Genomic DNA, 17889 nt, shown 5'->3' with positions numbered 1-17889 from the left:
ATGCTGGACCCAGACTAACTTACAACTGCTTGCTGCTTATAATTTTGTACTTGGGTTCTGATATCACAAGTACAAAAGATATACAGTATCACATTTCTGAAGAGTGCACAGGTAAATCTTTCAAATATGTTTGAATAATGAGTCAGAAATGTGCATGTATTTTAAATGGAAAGTGGCAAGTGCACAGCCTCTGCCTTTTGTAGCTGGTTGTTGATACTGTAAGTACAAACTGTAAAAAGCAGTTCTTAGGTTTGTTAGTAATTCACAATCAGGAGTCTAGGGCTTACTTTTTTAATGCAAAATGAGTAACTGAGAGGGTCATATTTATTTATGTAGAATCACTGTTTCACATTAACGTGCCCTTGAAACAGAGTGAGCTGTATAAATCAAAACAAATATTGTTTGTGGTCCCAGTTTGCATGATGCAGAGGTATTTCTAGGTAAATTTGACCATCTCATAAAATTGACTATTAAGATGCAAAACCATGCTTATCTTTTGTAGGATTCTCACTCCAGGGTTCCTGGGGTGAGGGGGGAAGAGCCATCACACTTCCTATTAGTTTGGCCAAGAAACAGAGCCCAGTAGCTCAATATTGCAGAAAGGTAGGTTGCTCCAGCTGCTGTCTAATTGCAAAGAAGCGAAACCTCCACTGGTGTTAAAGTCTGGAAAGAAGGATTTGAAGGAAGGAAAAGGGTAGCTATAATTAAGAAGCAGGCCTTAAAACATAATGATAAATGACACATTTTTAATGCACTGTGGGAAAAATGTTGGCCATACACTTACATGGCTTGGGCCATCCCTTATATTTTAGTTAGATTTGCTAGTCATCATGAGCGTCAACAAGAAAGGAATGTGGAATGTTAGCATCCAAAATATTGTCAAAATACTATCATGCTATCTGTGACAAATTGTGGAGGAATGCTGTTCCTTTTTATGCCCAGCTTATCAGCTGCCAAGATGCATTTTGCTAGCTGCTACAGGACCAGATGTCCGTCCTTGGTTCAGTCCAACAGACCTCTTATGCTGTGAATGAACAATTTTTGATGGCAGCATCAGTATTCATTTACTCAGTTTGACAACTTACAAGGTTTCATATACGCCACTGTCCACAATTAAAGTATTCATGGGATGCCAACAGTACACACAGGAATGTCTTATTTGGGATTTTGATTTCAAACGCAAAACTTTTCATTCAAAATGTTAAAGTCCACTGCCTATCTTTCTTTTCTCTTCTTTCTTTTTTTCACATCTTCATATCAGTGCTAACTGGATTATATTTAGACATATTCCTAAAACGTCAACTAGCACAAAAGTCTTGCAGAAAGCAAAGCCATTACTTTTGCCAGAGAGCCTTCCTCAGAGACAGGAGCATGCTGCATTGTGAACTGATGGATATTTTGATCACTTGTTGGGCATCTCCAGTGACTTTCCCATCTCCCCAAATCTGACAAATTTGTTGGGTTTCCTCCCTGCCGCATCTGCAGCCTGAACCACAAGGGTGATTATCTCCTCCAAGGGCCTTGTATCTGCATACTAATTGCTCCAGATAAAGGATTGAAGCAACTGGCACCCCTCCCTAAGCATATCTCTTTGAAGTAACTTACACTGGGATCAATGGAGCTGTGTAAAGGTATGCTGGGCAAAAATAGAAAACCTCAGATTTGCAGCCCTCTGAGTACAGTTGTAACTCAGGTTACATACACTTCAGGTTACAGACTCCACTAACCTAGAAATAGTACCTTGAGTTAAGAACTTTGCTTCAGGATGAGAATAGAAACCGTGCTTCAGCAGTGCGGCGGCAGCAGGAGGCCCCATTAGCTAAAGTGATGCTTCAGGTTAAGAACAGTTTCAGGTTAAGAATGGACCTCTGGAATGAATTAAGTACTTAACCCGAGGTACCACTGTAATCATAAATCATAGAACTGTAGAATTGAAAGGGATCCTCCTGTCCTTGCAATGCAGGAACCACAGCGAAAGAAGCTCTAGTAGATAGCCATGCAACATGCCAGGTCCATAAACAACTAGGGGACAGTTTGGATTAAAATATGTTGTTCAAAGTACAGTAATATTTCTTTTTAAAAAATCTCCCTAGGCATGCCCAAGCCTTGGGTTTTGTAGCTTGTTTGCTACACTTGTTAATACTGAACTATTTCCAGCTTCAGATGTGTGAACCTAATGCTGTAAACCTATCTTACACTTTTTAGGGAGTAGGTTCCAACTCACATCATCCTTAACTACTGGCCATACAGGTTGGGGCTGATGGGAGTTGGAGCCCAGTAACATCTGGAAGTCCATAGGTTCCTAATTCATAATGCACAGCTGTGCAACATTCCCAATCTCTCTTATTCTCTAACATGGTAAAAGGGGGGGGGGTAGCTATCCATAGTCAATTTGGGAAGAAAGCAACAGATTCTCTAAGCCTATGCAGGATGTCTCACCGCCCATCTTTGTGCAGAGCATCACCAAACTATGGAAACTGATCCACCAGGAGGCAGTGATGGCCAGCAACTCTAAAAGAGGATTGTTAGACAAATTGATGGAGGAGAGGGCTTGTGGGCAGTAATGCCTCTGTATACTAGTTGCTGGATTCCACAGGAGGGCAAGAGTGCTTTTGTGCTTATGTTCTGCTTGCTGGTTTCCCACAGGGATGTGGTCAGCCCCTGTGAGAACAGAATGCTGGACTAGATGGGCCATGTCTTATGTTCTTATCTGAAAGCAGTAAAACTGCACCTGGAATTTCTGCCTAATAAATTTGGTGTAAGTGAAACTCCCATAGGTTTTCAGCTCAGTTTCTGAGAAAATATCTCCATACACACACCCCTTTGCCATTGTCAGTTTATTTTTATGCTACATTTTACACAAATGTACTGCGCTCAAAGCCTGCACGGAAAAGAGGCAGCAATTTAAGTGCTTTTGACGGCGCAATAACCACAAATACACAATGAAAGCTCTAAAGAATTTCAATATAAATACTGGGAATTCAACAAGGCATTAAAGTGAGCAGGTATTGTTGATTTGCAACTCTCACCAGCCCACACCCAGCATGGCCAAATGGCAAGGAATGATGGGAGTTGTAGTCCGGCAACATCTGGAGCGCCACAGGATTCCCCATCCCAGTAATAACTTGTAGTCCTGCCTTTTCGTTGAACTGTGTTTTTATTTAGTTTTGTATTTAAAAAGGCAACTAACAAATACAACAATATTAAAAAGTTAATTTTCATTTCAGAAGTTTAATCACAAAACATGCCAATAGTTCAGTGAACAATACATAGCACCGATAATATCAACATTCCTTATGTTTTCCCCCTGAAGATGCAGTGCTCCTTGAAAGAGTGTTAGAAACTCAGGTATATAAGTAAGGCGCCAAATGGCTCCTTAAACCAAGGTTGTAGTCACCAAAATGGAATGACTAGTTGCCATTTTTGGGCAAGATATCTCTAGCCTTATTTTCCAAATGGTGGACCACCTGCGATTGATTCTCAGTTAAACAACTGGCTAGTTCAGATGACAAAACTGAGCTAGGTGAAGAGCTTTGCAAATTTAAAGACGAAAAGTCACTTGATCCAGGGACAGTCCACATATACCGGTATATTGGCCGATTTCGACCTCTTCTTAATGGTGACTGCTCCTACTCGGACTGCACAGAAGCAGCATTTTGGTTCCAGAAATTCATACTGACTGTGCCTATGAAATATAACTGATAGAATTCTACAAGATGGGGCATGAGTGTGTGAAAACAGCCCAGATCCAATATTCCCCAGGCATGCACCTCCAGATCCTGGAACCGAGGGATCTTCATTGGGCGTAAGTGGTCGAAACCCAGGTGCAAAATGTGCCTATTTCAAACACTATTGAAGAATCATAGAATTGTACAGCATCAGATTCCCGGCTTTCGTAAATAAGCAGCTCACATGAGACACACAGACTGCCGTGCTTTATTCAGGAGAACTGAACATGCACTGTTGCTGCCAATAACCTTACACCCATCTCTTAGTTATTTCTCTCTCCTGCATTTAACAGCTACCTGACAGCTGGCAAAGCTTTCCTCACAATTTAACCTCCTGTCCAAAGAGACAGCTTTTCCAAGCTTGGCAGGCAACAACCACCACAGCATGGCAACCTAGGAAGAGAGATTGTGTTACCAGGAGATTTCTTTTCCTCCAGGCAGGCCTGGAGCTTCTGCACCTCTAGAAAATCAGCTCTGCAGAGCATGGGTAGGCACCCAAAGATATATAAATTGGCTTTTTTTGATTGTATCATAATTTGGAATGTTTTAATGTGTTTTTTATTGCATTGTTAAAATGGAAACTTTAATAAATATTAATTTTTTTTAAAAAATAGAAAATCCTGCAAGTCATCCAAACAAAGGGGAATGTTTGCAAAATCCACAAGCAAAGGAGCTGAGGAAGGAGCCGCCTCTTCAGCCAGACCTGACTTCGCCAGCTTTCCAAGCCCTCAGAAACCGGCCCGTCTTGTGGGGCCATTAAGGAAACCGAACTCTCAAGTCGCGCATGGCAACAAAGCCTCCCAGCTTGGACTCACTTCAAAGTCCTCCTAAGCGCAGGGAGCAAACGAGGGGCAGCCCGAGTCGCGCGCCGCAAACCTGAGGCGGCTGCAGCCTCTGAGGCGTCGAGTCTCCCTGGCTTTCCCTCCCGCCCTCAAGTAACTCCCTGCTCTTTTGTTCGCTTCGCCTTATCGTTCCCAGGTGCTGGAGACCCGCTCTTTTATCTTTAACGCGCTTTTTTTTTTTTGCAATTAATTGAACGCACACAGGGACCTAGGGAGCCGGCGGGGGGGAGGGGGGAGGACTTTCCACACACGCTTCCAAGCTCTTCTCCCCCAAAATGCACGGAGCCGTCGGGGTTCGAAGCCAAGGTCCGGCGACCCACGTGACCCGGCTGAAGGCGAGCGCGAGGCGGGAGGATTTCGTCAACCACGCGGGAGAGAGGGAGAGAGGGAGGGGGAGAGAGAGAGAGAGAGAGAGAGAGGCAAGGGCGGAGGGGAGGGGGAAACCTCGGCGGGGCGAAGGAAGCTCTCCTTATGGTCCGAGAAGCAGGCAGGAGGGGGCGTGGCGGGCGGGCCAAGGGGCGGCGCCTCAGCCGGCCCGGGGGCGGTGCCTGGGCTCTAGGTGAAGGTTAAATTTATATCAGAAGGCAGAAGAAGCTGGTCCTGCTCCGTCTCGGTGCGCTTTGGTTCCGCAGCCGCCGGTGGCGAGAAGGCAGCGAGGAAGCAGCAGCAGCAGCCGAGGGTTTACCTGCCTTACCTACCTACCTACCTACCTACCTACCTACCTACCTACCTACCTACCTTCCTTGGCGATGGCAAAGGCGGTCAGCGTGGCGCGGCTGCTGTGCGCTTTGGTCTTTTGCTCGCAGGCGCTCTCGGCGGTGAGTAGGCAGCGCGGGAGGCGAGCTGGAGCGCCGCCTGGGCTCCCCGGCAGGGAGGCAGGGATGGTTGGCTCCACGTGGTCGGCGGAGAGAAAGCCCAGAGCTCCGGGGGGACTCGGGGGCACTTTCTTTTTCTCGGCTTCCCCGTCCTCCTCTCTTGGCCTGAACTGGAGGGAAACGCGGGACCTCTCCCCGCCCCGCGCGCGCGCGCCTTTTCCTCCCTCTGCCCTGCTGCGCTCCCGCGCCTGGAAAGCGGTTCCAGCTGGTGTCTTGGGAATGGTGGAAACCCCGAAGCGCCTTTTCCCTCCTTCCTTACACATTCCCCCCCCCCGCCACCCGGTGCGCCCTCCCCTTTCAACAGGTTCTGGGGCGCAGAGCCCTCTCGAAAAGCCCAGCTTAGCGGGCTTCAAAACCAGCCTATTGTGTCGGCGGGGGGATTCCAGAGCCTGAAGGGTTTAATTCAAACCAGACCATGGAGGCTCATAACCTGATTGGAATTTCTCTCCCCTCCACCTCAAAGCGCCTCTCTCTCTCTCTCTGTGCCGCCCTGCTCCTTCTTTCCCCCCCCTCCGCCTCCTCCACCTCCCTGTTCTTAGCCGGATATTTGCCTTGCTCTGGGAAGCGGCCTGCCCGCTTTGCTCCCTGGTTTTTTGTGGTGGTGTTTTTTCAAACTCCGAAGGGCAGGTTGCAACTCGGCTACCTAAGCCAGGAGTTGGCACGCCTTGTCCCCCTTAAGGGCGGCTCTCCCGCTCTCCTCCTCCCCCTCCCCCAAATAGTTGTTCAATTATACTCCCCCCCTTTTTTTTGGTGTGCAGAAGTCCCGGGTTCTCATTAAGGGGCTTCCTTGGAATAGACTAGCTGGAAAAGTAGCAAACAGGCACGGCGGGCTGTGCCGGTTCACACGTTACAAAGCTCTGTGGGAGGTGACTCTGGAGGCGCTGATGTGCCATCATGGGTGGGGAAGTTGCGACATATGGTAATCGTACAGATGATGTGTGAAGGACTTGGATTTTTTCACATGGGAGGGGGGGGGAGAGCAAGGATTTCTGGAACCAAGGCAGATGGGTGCAAATGCACTTTTGCTAATTCATGCCCATGTGAGAACTGAGAAGATGAGGTTGCTTCTGGAGTAGGCAGACTTCTTCCTATAAACTTGTGACAGCCTGGGGAAAAGAGTGCTGACAGAGCCACCACAATTACTTAGTCTTGCCAAGTAGATCTTGTGAGATGCTTTGCTGACCAAAGTCACCCACACAACTTCCCTGCATTTCCCCAGCCATTTGACCTGAGCTACCATTGGCTTTGTTCCCAAGAGGTGTAGATGCCAAGGTTACAGGTTTGATCTCTGTATGGGAGGGGTTGGGCTAGAGGATCCTCAAGGGTCCCTTCCAACTGTACAATTTTGTTTGTCCTCATCACTGATGGTGGGGTAAAGGAAGAGCTTCTCCTTATTGAGATGCCTGGATCCTTAAGACGGATCTTGAATTTTGTTTCAAGGGTCCAAATAACAAGGGGCAGGGCTCTGGTTTTCAAAACGCCTGAAACAGCGGAACTGCTCAACACCCAAGCTTGAAGGCAGAACACTAATAGGTCTTCAAAGAGACTCTTTCTCTCTCTCCCCCCCACCTTTTGCTTGCACAAGCAAAATCTTCTCTTTTATGCTTAAATGAAGTAATTTTCCTCTTCCCCCTCCTTTCTAAGATGGTTTAATCAAATAGTTCAGGTACCAGCTGATAAAATGACACTTAAAACTAAATTGCAGACAGGATAGTTCTCAAGAACACTTCTTTTTCCTAGTGTTGGACAGGATTAAACTTAATAATTAACTTGGTCCCACTAGTTATAATCAAAAGAGGGCATAGTTTGTTGGGTACCTGCAACTTTCTGCACTGGCACCTCTCAGCAGATGTCATACTGTATGACTTTAGAATCTGTTGGCTTCTTTCCGTGCCTCATGTGACTTTAAAAATCTATTTCTATGGCTTGTGCAGTTAAAGCCTGAAACATGGTTTTAAAAGCTTAAACAGACACCCCTATCTTCATAATACCTGTTGCTTGATGTTCCCTATCATGTGCCACTTGGCACCCCCTTTGCCTATTTACCTTGCACAGAGAATTGCATCATTAAAAAGTTTTAAAACGGCAGTATGTACTTTGAATTCAAGTTCCAGGCAAACATTCTGGATACTTGTACAGTTGCAGCAAAACTAAAGACAGAATTTTTTTGCGGCTATACATCCGAAGCAAAATAATGAGTTGTCTGCTTTTAAAATTACAACCACAGAACATTAGTCTGTAAGTGAAAACAGACCGTATTCAAACTCTAGAACCTATAATAAATCTCAATACTATCTTTTTCCCCCTCTGAGCACTGCACCAGCAGATGTCGCCACTGAATAAACAATGCCCGTCTTCTATCTGCCACTCCCATAGCGTCTACCTTAACAAATCTGGAAATTCACATGTTCGTACTTTTACAGCATGTCTGTGCCCCGTGCAAAATTTAATTTGTTTCACTTGTAGAATCTTAAAATTCATCTGTACCATTGCTCAACCAAGGCAGTACGTACTGTAAAGAGAGAAAGAGTTTGGTGTGTGTACTCTACTGACCTGCATGCAATAAAACAGAGCCAACGGTTGAGCACTGGTGGTGCAAATTTCCGTCTGAACATGACTCAGTGTAGGTGAGAGCACATTTTTGCTTCTGCCATGGGTGGTGGCAGTGGCAAGGAAAGTGCCTGTCTAGCAGGCCTTTTTTGATGTGGTGAATGGGCTTTTAATTACCTAGCTAAGAAAGTGTTGCTTCGACAGTCTTGGAAGTCTGCTGCGTCAGTTTTGCGGGGTTCAGGCAGAATTAGGTATCGTAATGAGGAATCTGGAGCACTGTCTTTTCCATCTGTGCTGTGTCACTTTTGACTGAGGATGTGAGCAAGCTGCTTGGAGAAGTGTGGTCAACCACCCTTGACCTGCATTCTTGTCATCTTAGAGCTAGCTGATGGAGAGTGACTGTTTGGGTAAAGGTAAAGGGGACCCCTGATCATTAGGTCCATTCGTGACCGACTCTGGGGTTGCAGCGCTCATCTCGCTTTATTGGCCGAGGTAGCCTGTGTACAGCTTCCGGGTCATATGGCCAGCATGACTAAGCCGCTTCTCGCGAACCAGAGCAGCGCACGGAAACGCCGTTTACCTTCCTGCTGGAGTGGTACCTATTTATCTACTTGCACTTTGACGTGCTTTTGAACTGCTGGGTTGGCAGGAGCAGGGAATGAGCAACGGGAGCTCACCCCATTGCGGGGATTCGAACCGCCAACTTTCTGATCGGAAAGTCCTAGCCTCTGTGGTTTAACCCACAGCACCACCCGCGTTTGGGTCTAGAGGGTGATTAATGCGTCATTGCAGGAATAGAAGGGTAGAGTGGGTAGGAATAGTGGGTCTTTTCCTTGAGCTGTTCCTTACCCAGTGAGGTTCTCTTATCAGTTATCACACGTGTCACACAGTGGCGACTGTCCTCTTTGTGGTGGCAGCCCACCTTTGGGTATGCTTTGAGGAAACTGATGAACTTGGCCCATTTCAATTTAGTTTCTGACCTGGTCATGGCACTGCAACTGCCCTGGTTGATAATATTTGTTGGAAAGAGATGGAGGAGTGTGACCTCCCTTCTTGTTCTTGACCTTCTTGAATGGTACTGAGAGGTGGGTGAAGCTGCATTAATGTGGTTCAGGGCTCTTTTGAGAAAGTACGGTAGTTACCGGGAGGCCTGTTGTTCAGGGCAATGGGGATTGTCTTGTGACGTACTGCAGGGTTCCATCTAACCCTCTATGCTACATAACATGCCCACATGTTCCCCATGGGAGCCGGCATCAGATTTGTCATGTCAATCTATAGCTGGTTCATCAGCTTTGACTTCTTTTGAACTTCCTGCGAGATTATTGCAATAATGCTCTACATTGTTGCAAAAACTTCAATTGTTTCAAAACACTGCAGCCAGTTAACTGACCACAATCCCATTTACAGCTCCTATAACTGGCTGCACTGGTTGGTTGCTACTTTGTTTCTGGGTCTAATTCAAGAGGTTTACATTGTTGAGAGCATAAATTCAATATGTTGACATTTAGAGCCTTAAATGACTTGTGTACCAAATATTTGAAAAATCACCTTCCTACCTTGATGTTTTGACACTTGAGATAAATATATATAAGATGCATTCTGTTGAAATCAGTTAAAACAGTTTGCAATAATAATGATGAAGATGATGATGATGTGTTGTATCCCATTAGCCAGATGTTGTTGAACTGCAAGTCCGGTCATCCCTGACTGTTTGCTATGCTGGCTGGGGCTGAAGGGAGTTGGAATCCAATATCATCTTGCAATGCATTATACATAGGGCTACCTCTGAAAACGGTGCAGAAATTCAGCAGCCAGGGAAAGATGGTTTGAGCATATTACTGTACATTGATCCTGGCCCAACTGCACTGGCTGCCAAATAGTTTCTGGACCCAATTTACAGTGCTGCTTTTGACCTGTAAAGCTCAAAAGGACCACCTCTCCCCATGCAAACTACGCAGACTTTGCAATCACCATCTGAGGCCCTTCTTTGTGTGCTTCCTCCATGAGAGGTCCAGAAGGTGGCAACACGAGAATGGGCCTTTTCTGCAGTGGCTCCTTGTTTGTGCCATGCTGTCCCCAGGGAGGCCCACCTGGCACCTTCTTTAGACACCAGGCAAAAACGTTTCTCTTCAACCAGGCGTTCAGCTGATTAACATTCTATGGCTTTTAAAATGTGTTGTGGGAGGGAGGTTATTGGTTTATTTTTGTTACGTATTTTGCATTCTCATTTTGCATCTTTCTATTGTGAACAACCCTGGGATCTTGGGATGACGGGCAGTATACAAATTTAATAAATAATAATTATAATGATAATAACAACACCTGGAAGACAACAGGGTTGGTTGTGTTAATTGATCCCTCTGTTTGCCATCTTGGCAGGTTGCATGAAATTTCTCTCTGCTGATCTGGCAGAGCAGGGTTCATTCACGCATGCAACTCATGACTCAGCGGAGCAGGCCATCGTGATAAGAACACACATATGTTAACTATCTCTAAGGCCCATTGGTGCCAATACTATTTACTTCAAGTTAGAGGTAATAAATCTGGAGTCTTGCTGTGCATATTTGGGGACGGTGTCCCCAAACTGCTTCAAGGGTTAAACTCTTGGATTGTAGAATGCACATCTGGAACAAGTTCATCTGTCGGAGCTCTGCTTATGTGTGCTGCACATGGCAAGTGAATAATTACTTAGCAACCTTTTAGCTAGACTTGACTCACTTACAAATCATCCCCACTGTAAGTTGTCTAGTTTCAATTCTGGTTAGGCTTTATACGTGCTTTATCAAAGAACAGGGTATGATTTGCTGAAAACTTATGGAGGCTCCTTGAATCTGATCCTACTTCTCACAGGAAGAATAATAAGAAGAGGAGTTTGGATTTGATATCCCGCCTTTCACTCCCTTTAAGGAGTCTCAAAGCAGCTAACATTCTCCTTTCCCTTCCTCCCCCACAACAAACTCTCTGTGAGGTGAGTGGGGCTGAGAGACTTCAGAGAAGTGTGACTGGCCTAATGTCACCCAGCAGCTGCATGTGGAGGAGCGGGGAAGCGAACCCGGTTCCCCAGATTACGAGTCTACCGCTCTTAACCACTACACCACACTGGCTCTAAAGAGTCATACCCACAGAAAGTTGACCTCCTGCTGCTTATACAAGTGGAGGGATACCTGGCAAAAGGTCTTGATAAAAGTACTGGAGGTTTAGTTGCTGCAAACCCTTCAAACTCACTCAGTGTTGGGCAACAAACGTACCTCATTTATTTACTGAGGGAGATAATCCACCAGTCTGTTCTTCCTTGTATATTGTTTATATGTAAAATGGCATACTCACGGCTTGTCTTTAAAATACAGTAAGTATGCCAGGATTTTGGGCTCTGAATGATCTTTCCTGGGATCGATCTCTCTCTCTCTCTCTCTCTCTCTCTCTCTCTCTCTCTCTCTCTCTCTCTCTTATATTTGCATTTAAACATTCCCACACTAAAATCCTTACTTGCTGTCTATTGATTTCTCCAGTGAAGTTCCTTTCCTGTAGAGTGACTTTGTTAAGAGTTGGGTTGTTAAAAAAATAAAATGGGAATTGGCTGTGATTCTTTCCCCCCATTTTTTGCCTGCATTCTGAGCTTTGTGGTGGTTTGAGTAAAGGTGAATTTAATCAGCAGAGGACCTTAGTAAGGAAAGGTGATATTTTTCTAGTGGCACCATTACCTGGGTATTGGGTATGGAGGAGGCTTCTATAGACATTGATCCATCTCGTCTACCCTTACGTAGGCCTATATAGCCTTTCCTCCTATTTCACTTTAAAACATAATTTCAACTGTAGTGGTGACTCAACATTTTATACCTACCCAACTACAGTGGACGCTCAGGTTGCGAACGTGATACGTGTGGGATGCACATTCGCAACCCACAGCAGCGCGTCTTTGCACACGCGGGTTGCGATTCGGCGCTTATGCGCAAAGCACAATTTAGCGCTTCTGCGCATGCATGACCGCCGAAACCCAGAAGTAACCCATTCTGGTACTTCCGGGTTTCGGCGGTCCATAACCCCAAAAAAAGTAACCTGAAGCGTCTGTAACCCAAGGTATGACTGTATATACAGGCTGAGTAGTTTACTGTTGTTTGAAACTGAAAGACTCCTTACTGCTGCAACCTTAATGATTCTTCTCATCTGAAATGGTTAGATCTGTTTTACCTGGAGGTCGACCAAGAAATCCAGTATAGTATTGCTTCCTTATGGACAGAAGAGACAAAGCAGTAAAGCTCTACCATTTTGGTAGAGAAGGGGAAAGTGTCCTGGTGCTCTCCAGATGCAGAACAACAGCTTCTACTATTCCTTACTAGGGTGGATTTGATTTAAATCAAATCGATTTAAATCACTAGTCAGAAAGACTTGATTTAATTTAATTTATTTTTTTACAGAAAGACAAAGGTTTCATTTTTGGAATAATAAATTTTCAAAGTAGTTTTTACAGTTATATCAAAAAAATACCGATTTGGTTATACTATTAGAAATACATAGATAATTTTGAAATTATTGTGAGGTTCAATAAGTTAACTGTTTATATTTGGACAACTTTTCTGCTGTACTTTATTGGAAGGAGAAAAATAATCATTTCCTTAATAACAATTTCAGCAATTCAACTAAAACAATAACATTATAGCACATGTATACATGTTTGTTAACTGATGTGGTTAAATGATTTTTAAAAAAACAAAACAAAACATTAGATTGAGTTTTAGCACACATGAAAAACTTAAATCAAATCCTTATTACTTTGGATTATAATGTAACTTAAATAGAAAATGATCTTTAGGAAGATTTTTCCTCCAGAAGCATTTTATTTTAAAAATCTGATTTAAACTAAAAAAAGCACTGATTTTTTAAAAAATTTGTTTAAAAAAATCATTGATTTTAATCCACCCTGTTCCTGTCTGAGGCTGATGGCAATGGTAGCCCAAAACTTATGGATCTTGCCACATTTCCAAAGGCTTGTCTATAGGAACTGGATGAGCTCCTAACACTTCCATTGCTTTAAAATAATGGGGCTAGCTAGTCTCAAGCAGCAGCAGGTGAATTTCACTTGATTTTAGAAGTAGTTGTTGTGCTCTAAAATCCAACTAGAAAATTTCAGCAAGCAATCATAGCCAGAAACTCTCAAGACTTTACCTTAGCCTCTTGAGATTTCAGGTGGTCGGCATTTTTCTGGGAAATGCTAGCTCTGAATGGGCAGAGAATTTATGGAGAGACATTCAGTCTCCCCTCCATCCACTCACTGAAATGGTTCAGCCCAGTGTCAGCTGCATCATGTACAGCTGCTGGCTCTGAGTTGTGTCTTATTTGGGAAGTTCTTAGGAGCTCTGAGAGTAGAGGGGGATCTCTGACATCCAAGCACTCAGTAATGACTCCTGTCTGAATAGCTTTCATCCAACATGAAACCCTTTGTCCACTTATAATTGTTGCCAGTAACATTTGCACCCGGAGGACAAATGTTGCATCTAGAGGACAAAGCTGTGGTTGCTCAGTTTGCTGCTTCGTTTGGAAGATGGATACGAACGAACAGAAAGGCATCTGAGAAGAGTTTGCATAGCATTGCTCTGCTGCCACCTCTCCAGTCTGAGGACTGGTGCTGAGAAATGACTGTGGGTGAATATTATATAGGCACCTTTTCATTTCTGAGACTTTTCATTCTGACATTTAACTCATTGTTTATATTCAGAGGTTGCCTCTTGTCACCATTGGCCACCACAACTCTGATTGCAGTGCGTATAAATTATGAATCAACGGCCTCTCCTTGGAAGGATGTGTCAAATCCATATTGGGGGGGGGGGGGGGGAAAGAAAACTGAACGCTTGAATCCTTGACCCTGGCTGCACAGTTCTGTATCTGTAACTGATAACCTGCTTGCTGGCCTTACTCAACTTTAGTTTCTTTTAAATATTGCATCAAAGTACATATAATCTGTGGGTGCACATGTGAAATTGAGTTGAATAGTAATAATATTATAATGATTTATTCTTTATATCCCACCCATCTGGCTGAGTTTCCCCAGCCACTCTGGGCAGCTCCCAATTGAGTGTTAAAAACAATACAGCATTAAATATTAAAAACTTCCCTAAACAGGGCTGCCTTCAGATGTCTTTTAAAAAATAAGATAGCTGCTTATTTCCATGACATCTGATGGGAGGGCGTTCCACAGGGCAGGTGCCACTACCAACAAGGCCCTCTGTCTGGTTCCCTGTAACCTCACTTGGGAACCGCCAGAAGGCCCTCAGTGCTGGATCTCAGTGTCCGGGCTGAACGATGGGGGTGGAGACGCTCCTTCATGTATACAGGACTGAGGCCGTTTGATTGAAGCCAGTATGAGTTACCTTTGATTTAAGGGAGATCACTGCATAATAAACAGGACTTCTGAAAATCTGCATGAATGTAATAGTGCATTGGAGAACATACTGCAAGGCTTGTCCACCAGCTTCAGTAGGATATTAAAGGTATCTCTGTTAAACAGTACTCCAGTCCACAGTATTTCAGAAGCAGCAGGGGGAGAACTTAAAACACCCCAGCAACTTCTGTTTCTTTCTTTTTTCTTTTTAAAGGTTCCTGTGTGGAATGTGGGTTCGATAAATGACCAGATTAGCTATTCCCCTGTCTTCATGCCCCCTCAAAATTACCCCAATTCTCTACACTCTCAAGAAATGAACTCTTCCTTAATTCTTCCAACCTTACAACTCCAAATTCTTCCAACCTTTCTCCTTATTTTGCCACAGTGCAATTGCAAACTTATAACAGCATAAAACCTTTTTAGCGGTTGTAGAAATGGCAATGGGTTTGCACTTCTGCAACTTTCATGCTCGTTTAAAGGTTAATTTCCCAAGGGTTAGAGACGGAGCCTAACTCGGTCAACAGTTAATTAGAGAAGAGATCGAAGCTGCTTAACTTAATTGGGAAAATAGTAGTTTAGGGAGTTCTGCACACTTGACATAATTCTGAGCCTTCATACTTGCACCTGTCAGTGTATTATATTGTATTTGTGTGGTTAGCAGCATGCCTGGCTGATTAAATGGTAGCATACTCATGCTGTTGTGTGGCACAGGGTTTCTCAAACTTGCATCTCTAGCTATTTTTGGACTACAACTCCTACCATCTTGAGCTAGCAGGACCAGTGGTCAGGGATGATGGGAACTGTAGTCCAAAAACAGCTGGAGACCCCAGTTTGGGAAACCCTGGCATCTTAAAGACTAGCTGATTGTATTTCGGCATAAAAGCTTTGTGACCTAGAGTCTGCTTCATCAGATGTGCATGTGTGAAGTGTCGTCTTCAGTTGCAGGCATACAACTGTAAGGGATGAGGGGAGATTTAAGTTGTAAGCAGTAGGACCAGAGGGAGCTGGAAGGTATGAAGTACAGATAATGATAATTCAATCAGAACTAGAATGTGTTCCTGGAAAATAAGGTCAGTGTCCTTTTGCGACAGCAGAGGCTAACTAGCAAATCAGTCATCTTGGGATTGTCTGTGGTGAGAGGTGAAACAGTTGCCTTTATACAGACTCAAATAAATACAATTCAACTTTGCAATTTTGTGCTGGTATCTCCCTTTGAAATAAGTTGCTTTGTTCAGCTATGGTCCCCCTTAAGATCAGTAGCAGAAATTCTTTCCTAGTCTATGATACATTATTTCTGATGTCAGATTTGTGTTCATGGATTCTTTTGTATAGAGACTATCCTGTTGTCCTGTGTAGAACACACAAGGACACTATAACCTAAACAGAAGCTGTCAAGAGTTGGTGAAAGGAACAGTTCAATTGATGAATGCACACTTTTAATTTAATGATTCTCTTAAGAATCTCACTGTCTGCCTGGCAAGCAGGCCCAAATTTTCTGAAGCGTGTGTGGTCTTGCATAGCGTAACCCAAGTGCCTCAGAACGATAGGTAAAGGGTTACTTGGAGCTTGAAACGCAAACACCAGCATGTACTTGGTGTCTTCCAGCCAACAAAATGGCATCCTAAAATAATTACATCTCTTCATATGACAGTGTGGTAAAAACGTACCAATCTAACAAGGGAAGAGACGGTGCTAGCTTTTGTGTTCCCCTGTAAAGTTGTGTAATTTGTGGATTGGATTAGCCTTTCTGTTACCTTGAGACTGTGCAAGACTAAAACTCTTGAGAAATCTCAGTATGGTAAGCAGAATTGCCACAGGTTCTTGAGCTCCAGGAATGGGAGTTTCCTGTCCTGTGTAGATGGCCTTCATGCAGGCTTGCCTTAAGGTACAAAATGTTTTTAGTAGTATCACAAGGAGCCTGATTTACGTAGTTGGAGTCCCTGTGCTCCATGTTCTCCAAACATACCTCACAGTTAAAAGCAAATGTTGTAGGCTGTTGGCTAGGAATGAAGTTTAGCTCAGATTTGCACCTAGGGTAAACTGGTTGCAAGACTTCGATCGCCCAAACTTTATTTTCTCAAATGCTCAGAATTTGAGCTTTCAGGAAAGGAAATCCAGCAGTGCATCTAAACTTCTTATCTCCTGGGATTTATTTCAGCCTGGATGTTGTTCCATGTTTATGCATTTGTTTGCATTCTGTTTTTCCATCTTACAAGCCACCCTGGGGATGCAGACTTGCGCTGAAGGCTTTTATTAAAACAGTTTGATGGTTTGGTAACATGGGAAGAGAAAGGCCGCTGTCAATTACAGTCGAAGCTAACTAACTTCCTGGTTCAAATGTGGTGGCTATATGAATCATGGCTTAGCTAATCCTGCTCCCTGTCCATTTTTAATACGTAGGGAGGAGAAGAAAGCAACTCTGCCTGAATGCTTATGAATCTTCTAACTGCCTTTATAGTCCCATATAGATGACGAGTCTGTCCAAAATACTGTGTGCAGCTAACACCAATGCATTCTGCTTAGAAGAAGAAGAAGAGTTTGGATTTGATATCCCGCTTTATCACTACCCTAAGGAGTCTCAAAGCGGCTAACATTCTCCTTTCCCTTCCTCCCCCACAACAAACACTCTGTGGGGTAAGTGGGGCTGAGAGACTTCAAAGAAGTGTGACTGGCCCAAGGTCACCCAGCAGCTGCATGTGGAGGAACGGAGATGCGAACCTGGTTCACCAGATTATGAGTCTACTGCTCTTAACCACTACACCACACTGGCTCTCATTATAAGGGTTTGCCCCATCCTGTTTTGATGGAGTGAACTCCTACGTGGACTTGCACCTACATAGTCTCCCATTAAAAAGTTTGATCTCCATCTGTTCTTCGTCAAAACAGGAAAGCAAAAAGAAAAAGGATTAGGGGTATGGTTTCTCTCCCCCCCCCACCCCTTTTCAGGAAACAATGTTTGATAGCTTCTAATGGATGGAGTCTGATTAGTGAAAACTATAGAAAGCACAAGAGCGGCGACTTCTGAAACCACCTCTTTTTTGCTTGTTGTGACTGAGCACAATGCCAATGCAATTATTATTTTCTTATAAGGAAGGAAAATACTTGGGAATATTGTGTGAACAGTCGAGAAGTAACGCATATACTTCTGACTACCCTAGTCTAGACACTTCCATTGGTATTTGCCTTTGTGTGAAGAGGTAGTGTGACTCTTTAGAATATTGCACAGCCAAAGCATATAGACTGAGACATAAAATTGGGGGAGGGCACTCAAATGCAACCAATAAAGCTTCACGGAGCATCCTTTATCATTCTTCCTTAGTAATATGAAGTGCTTACAGGAGCAAAAAATAAATTAGTAGTTGTCTTTAAAATTTGATGTGGGGTATCTTGAGAATTTGTCAGGATTAAAGTCTTGCAAATGAAACATTGGTCATGGAAGCACCAGTTTAGGCTACTGTACTGAGCAAACTGATAATACCAGTTTCTACCAATAACCGAAAATCAGCTCTAGGCTGCAA

The 17889-nt window shown here is 44.0% G+C and overlaps 1 protein-coding gene across 1 annotated transcript in view; it reads left to right on the top strand.

Moving 5' to 3' along the window:
* The first annotated feature begins 5060 nt into the window (after positions 1-5060).
* The window catches only part of SDC1 (syndecan 1), a 34155-nt gene continuing 21326 nt past the window's right edge, over positions 5061-17889 (top strand). The window contains exon 1 of the mRNA XM_083730758.1: positions 5061-5388. Within this exon, the coding sequence (XP_083586884.1) occupies positions 5320-5388 (69 nt within the window). The 5' untranslated portion in view covers positions 5061-5319. The remainder of the gene's footprint in view (positions 5389-17889) is intronic.

This window comes from Podarcis gaigeae (assembly GCF_964106915.1).
Source record: "Podarcis gaigeae genome assembly, chromosome: 3".
Taxonomy (NCBI): Eukaryota; Metazoa; Chordata; class Lepidosauria; order Squamata; family Lacertidae; genus Podarcis; species Podarcis gaigeae.
Note: the sequence above shows the minus strand (reverse complement) of the source record. Positions and strands in the feature narration are given on the sequence as shown.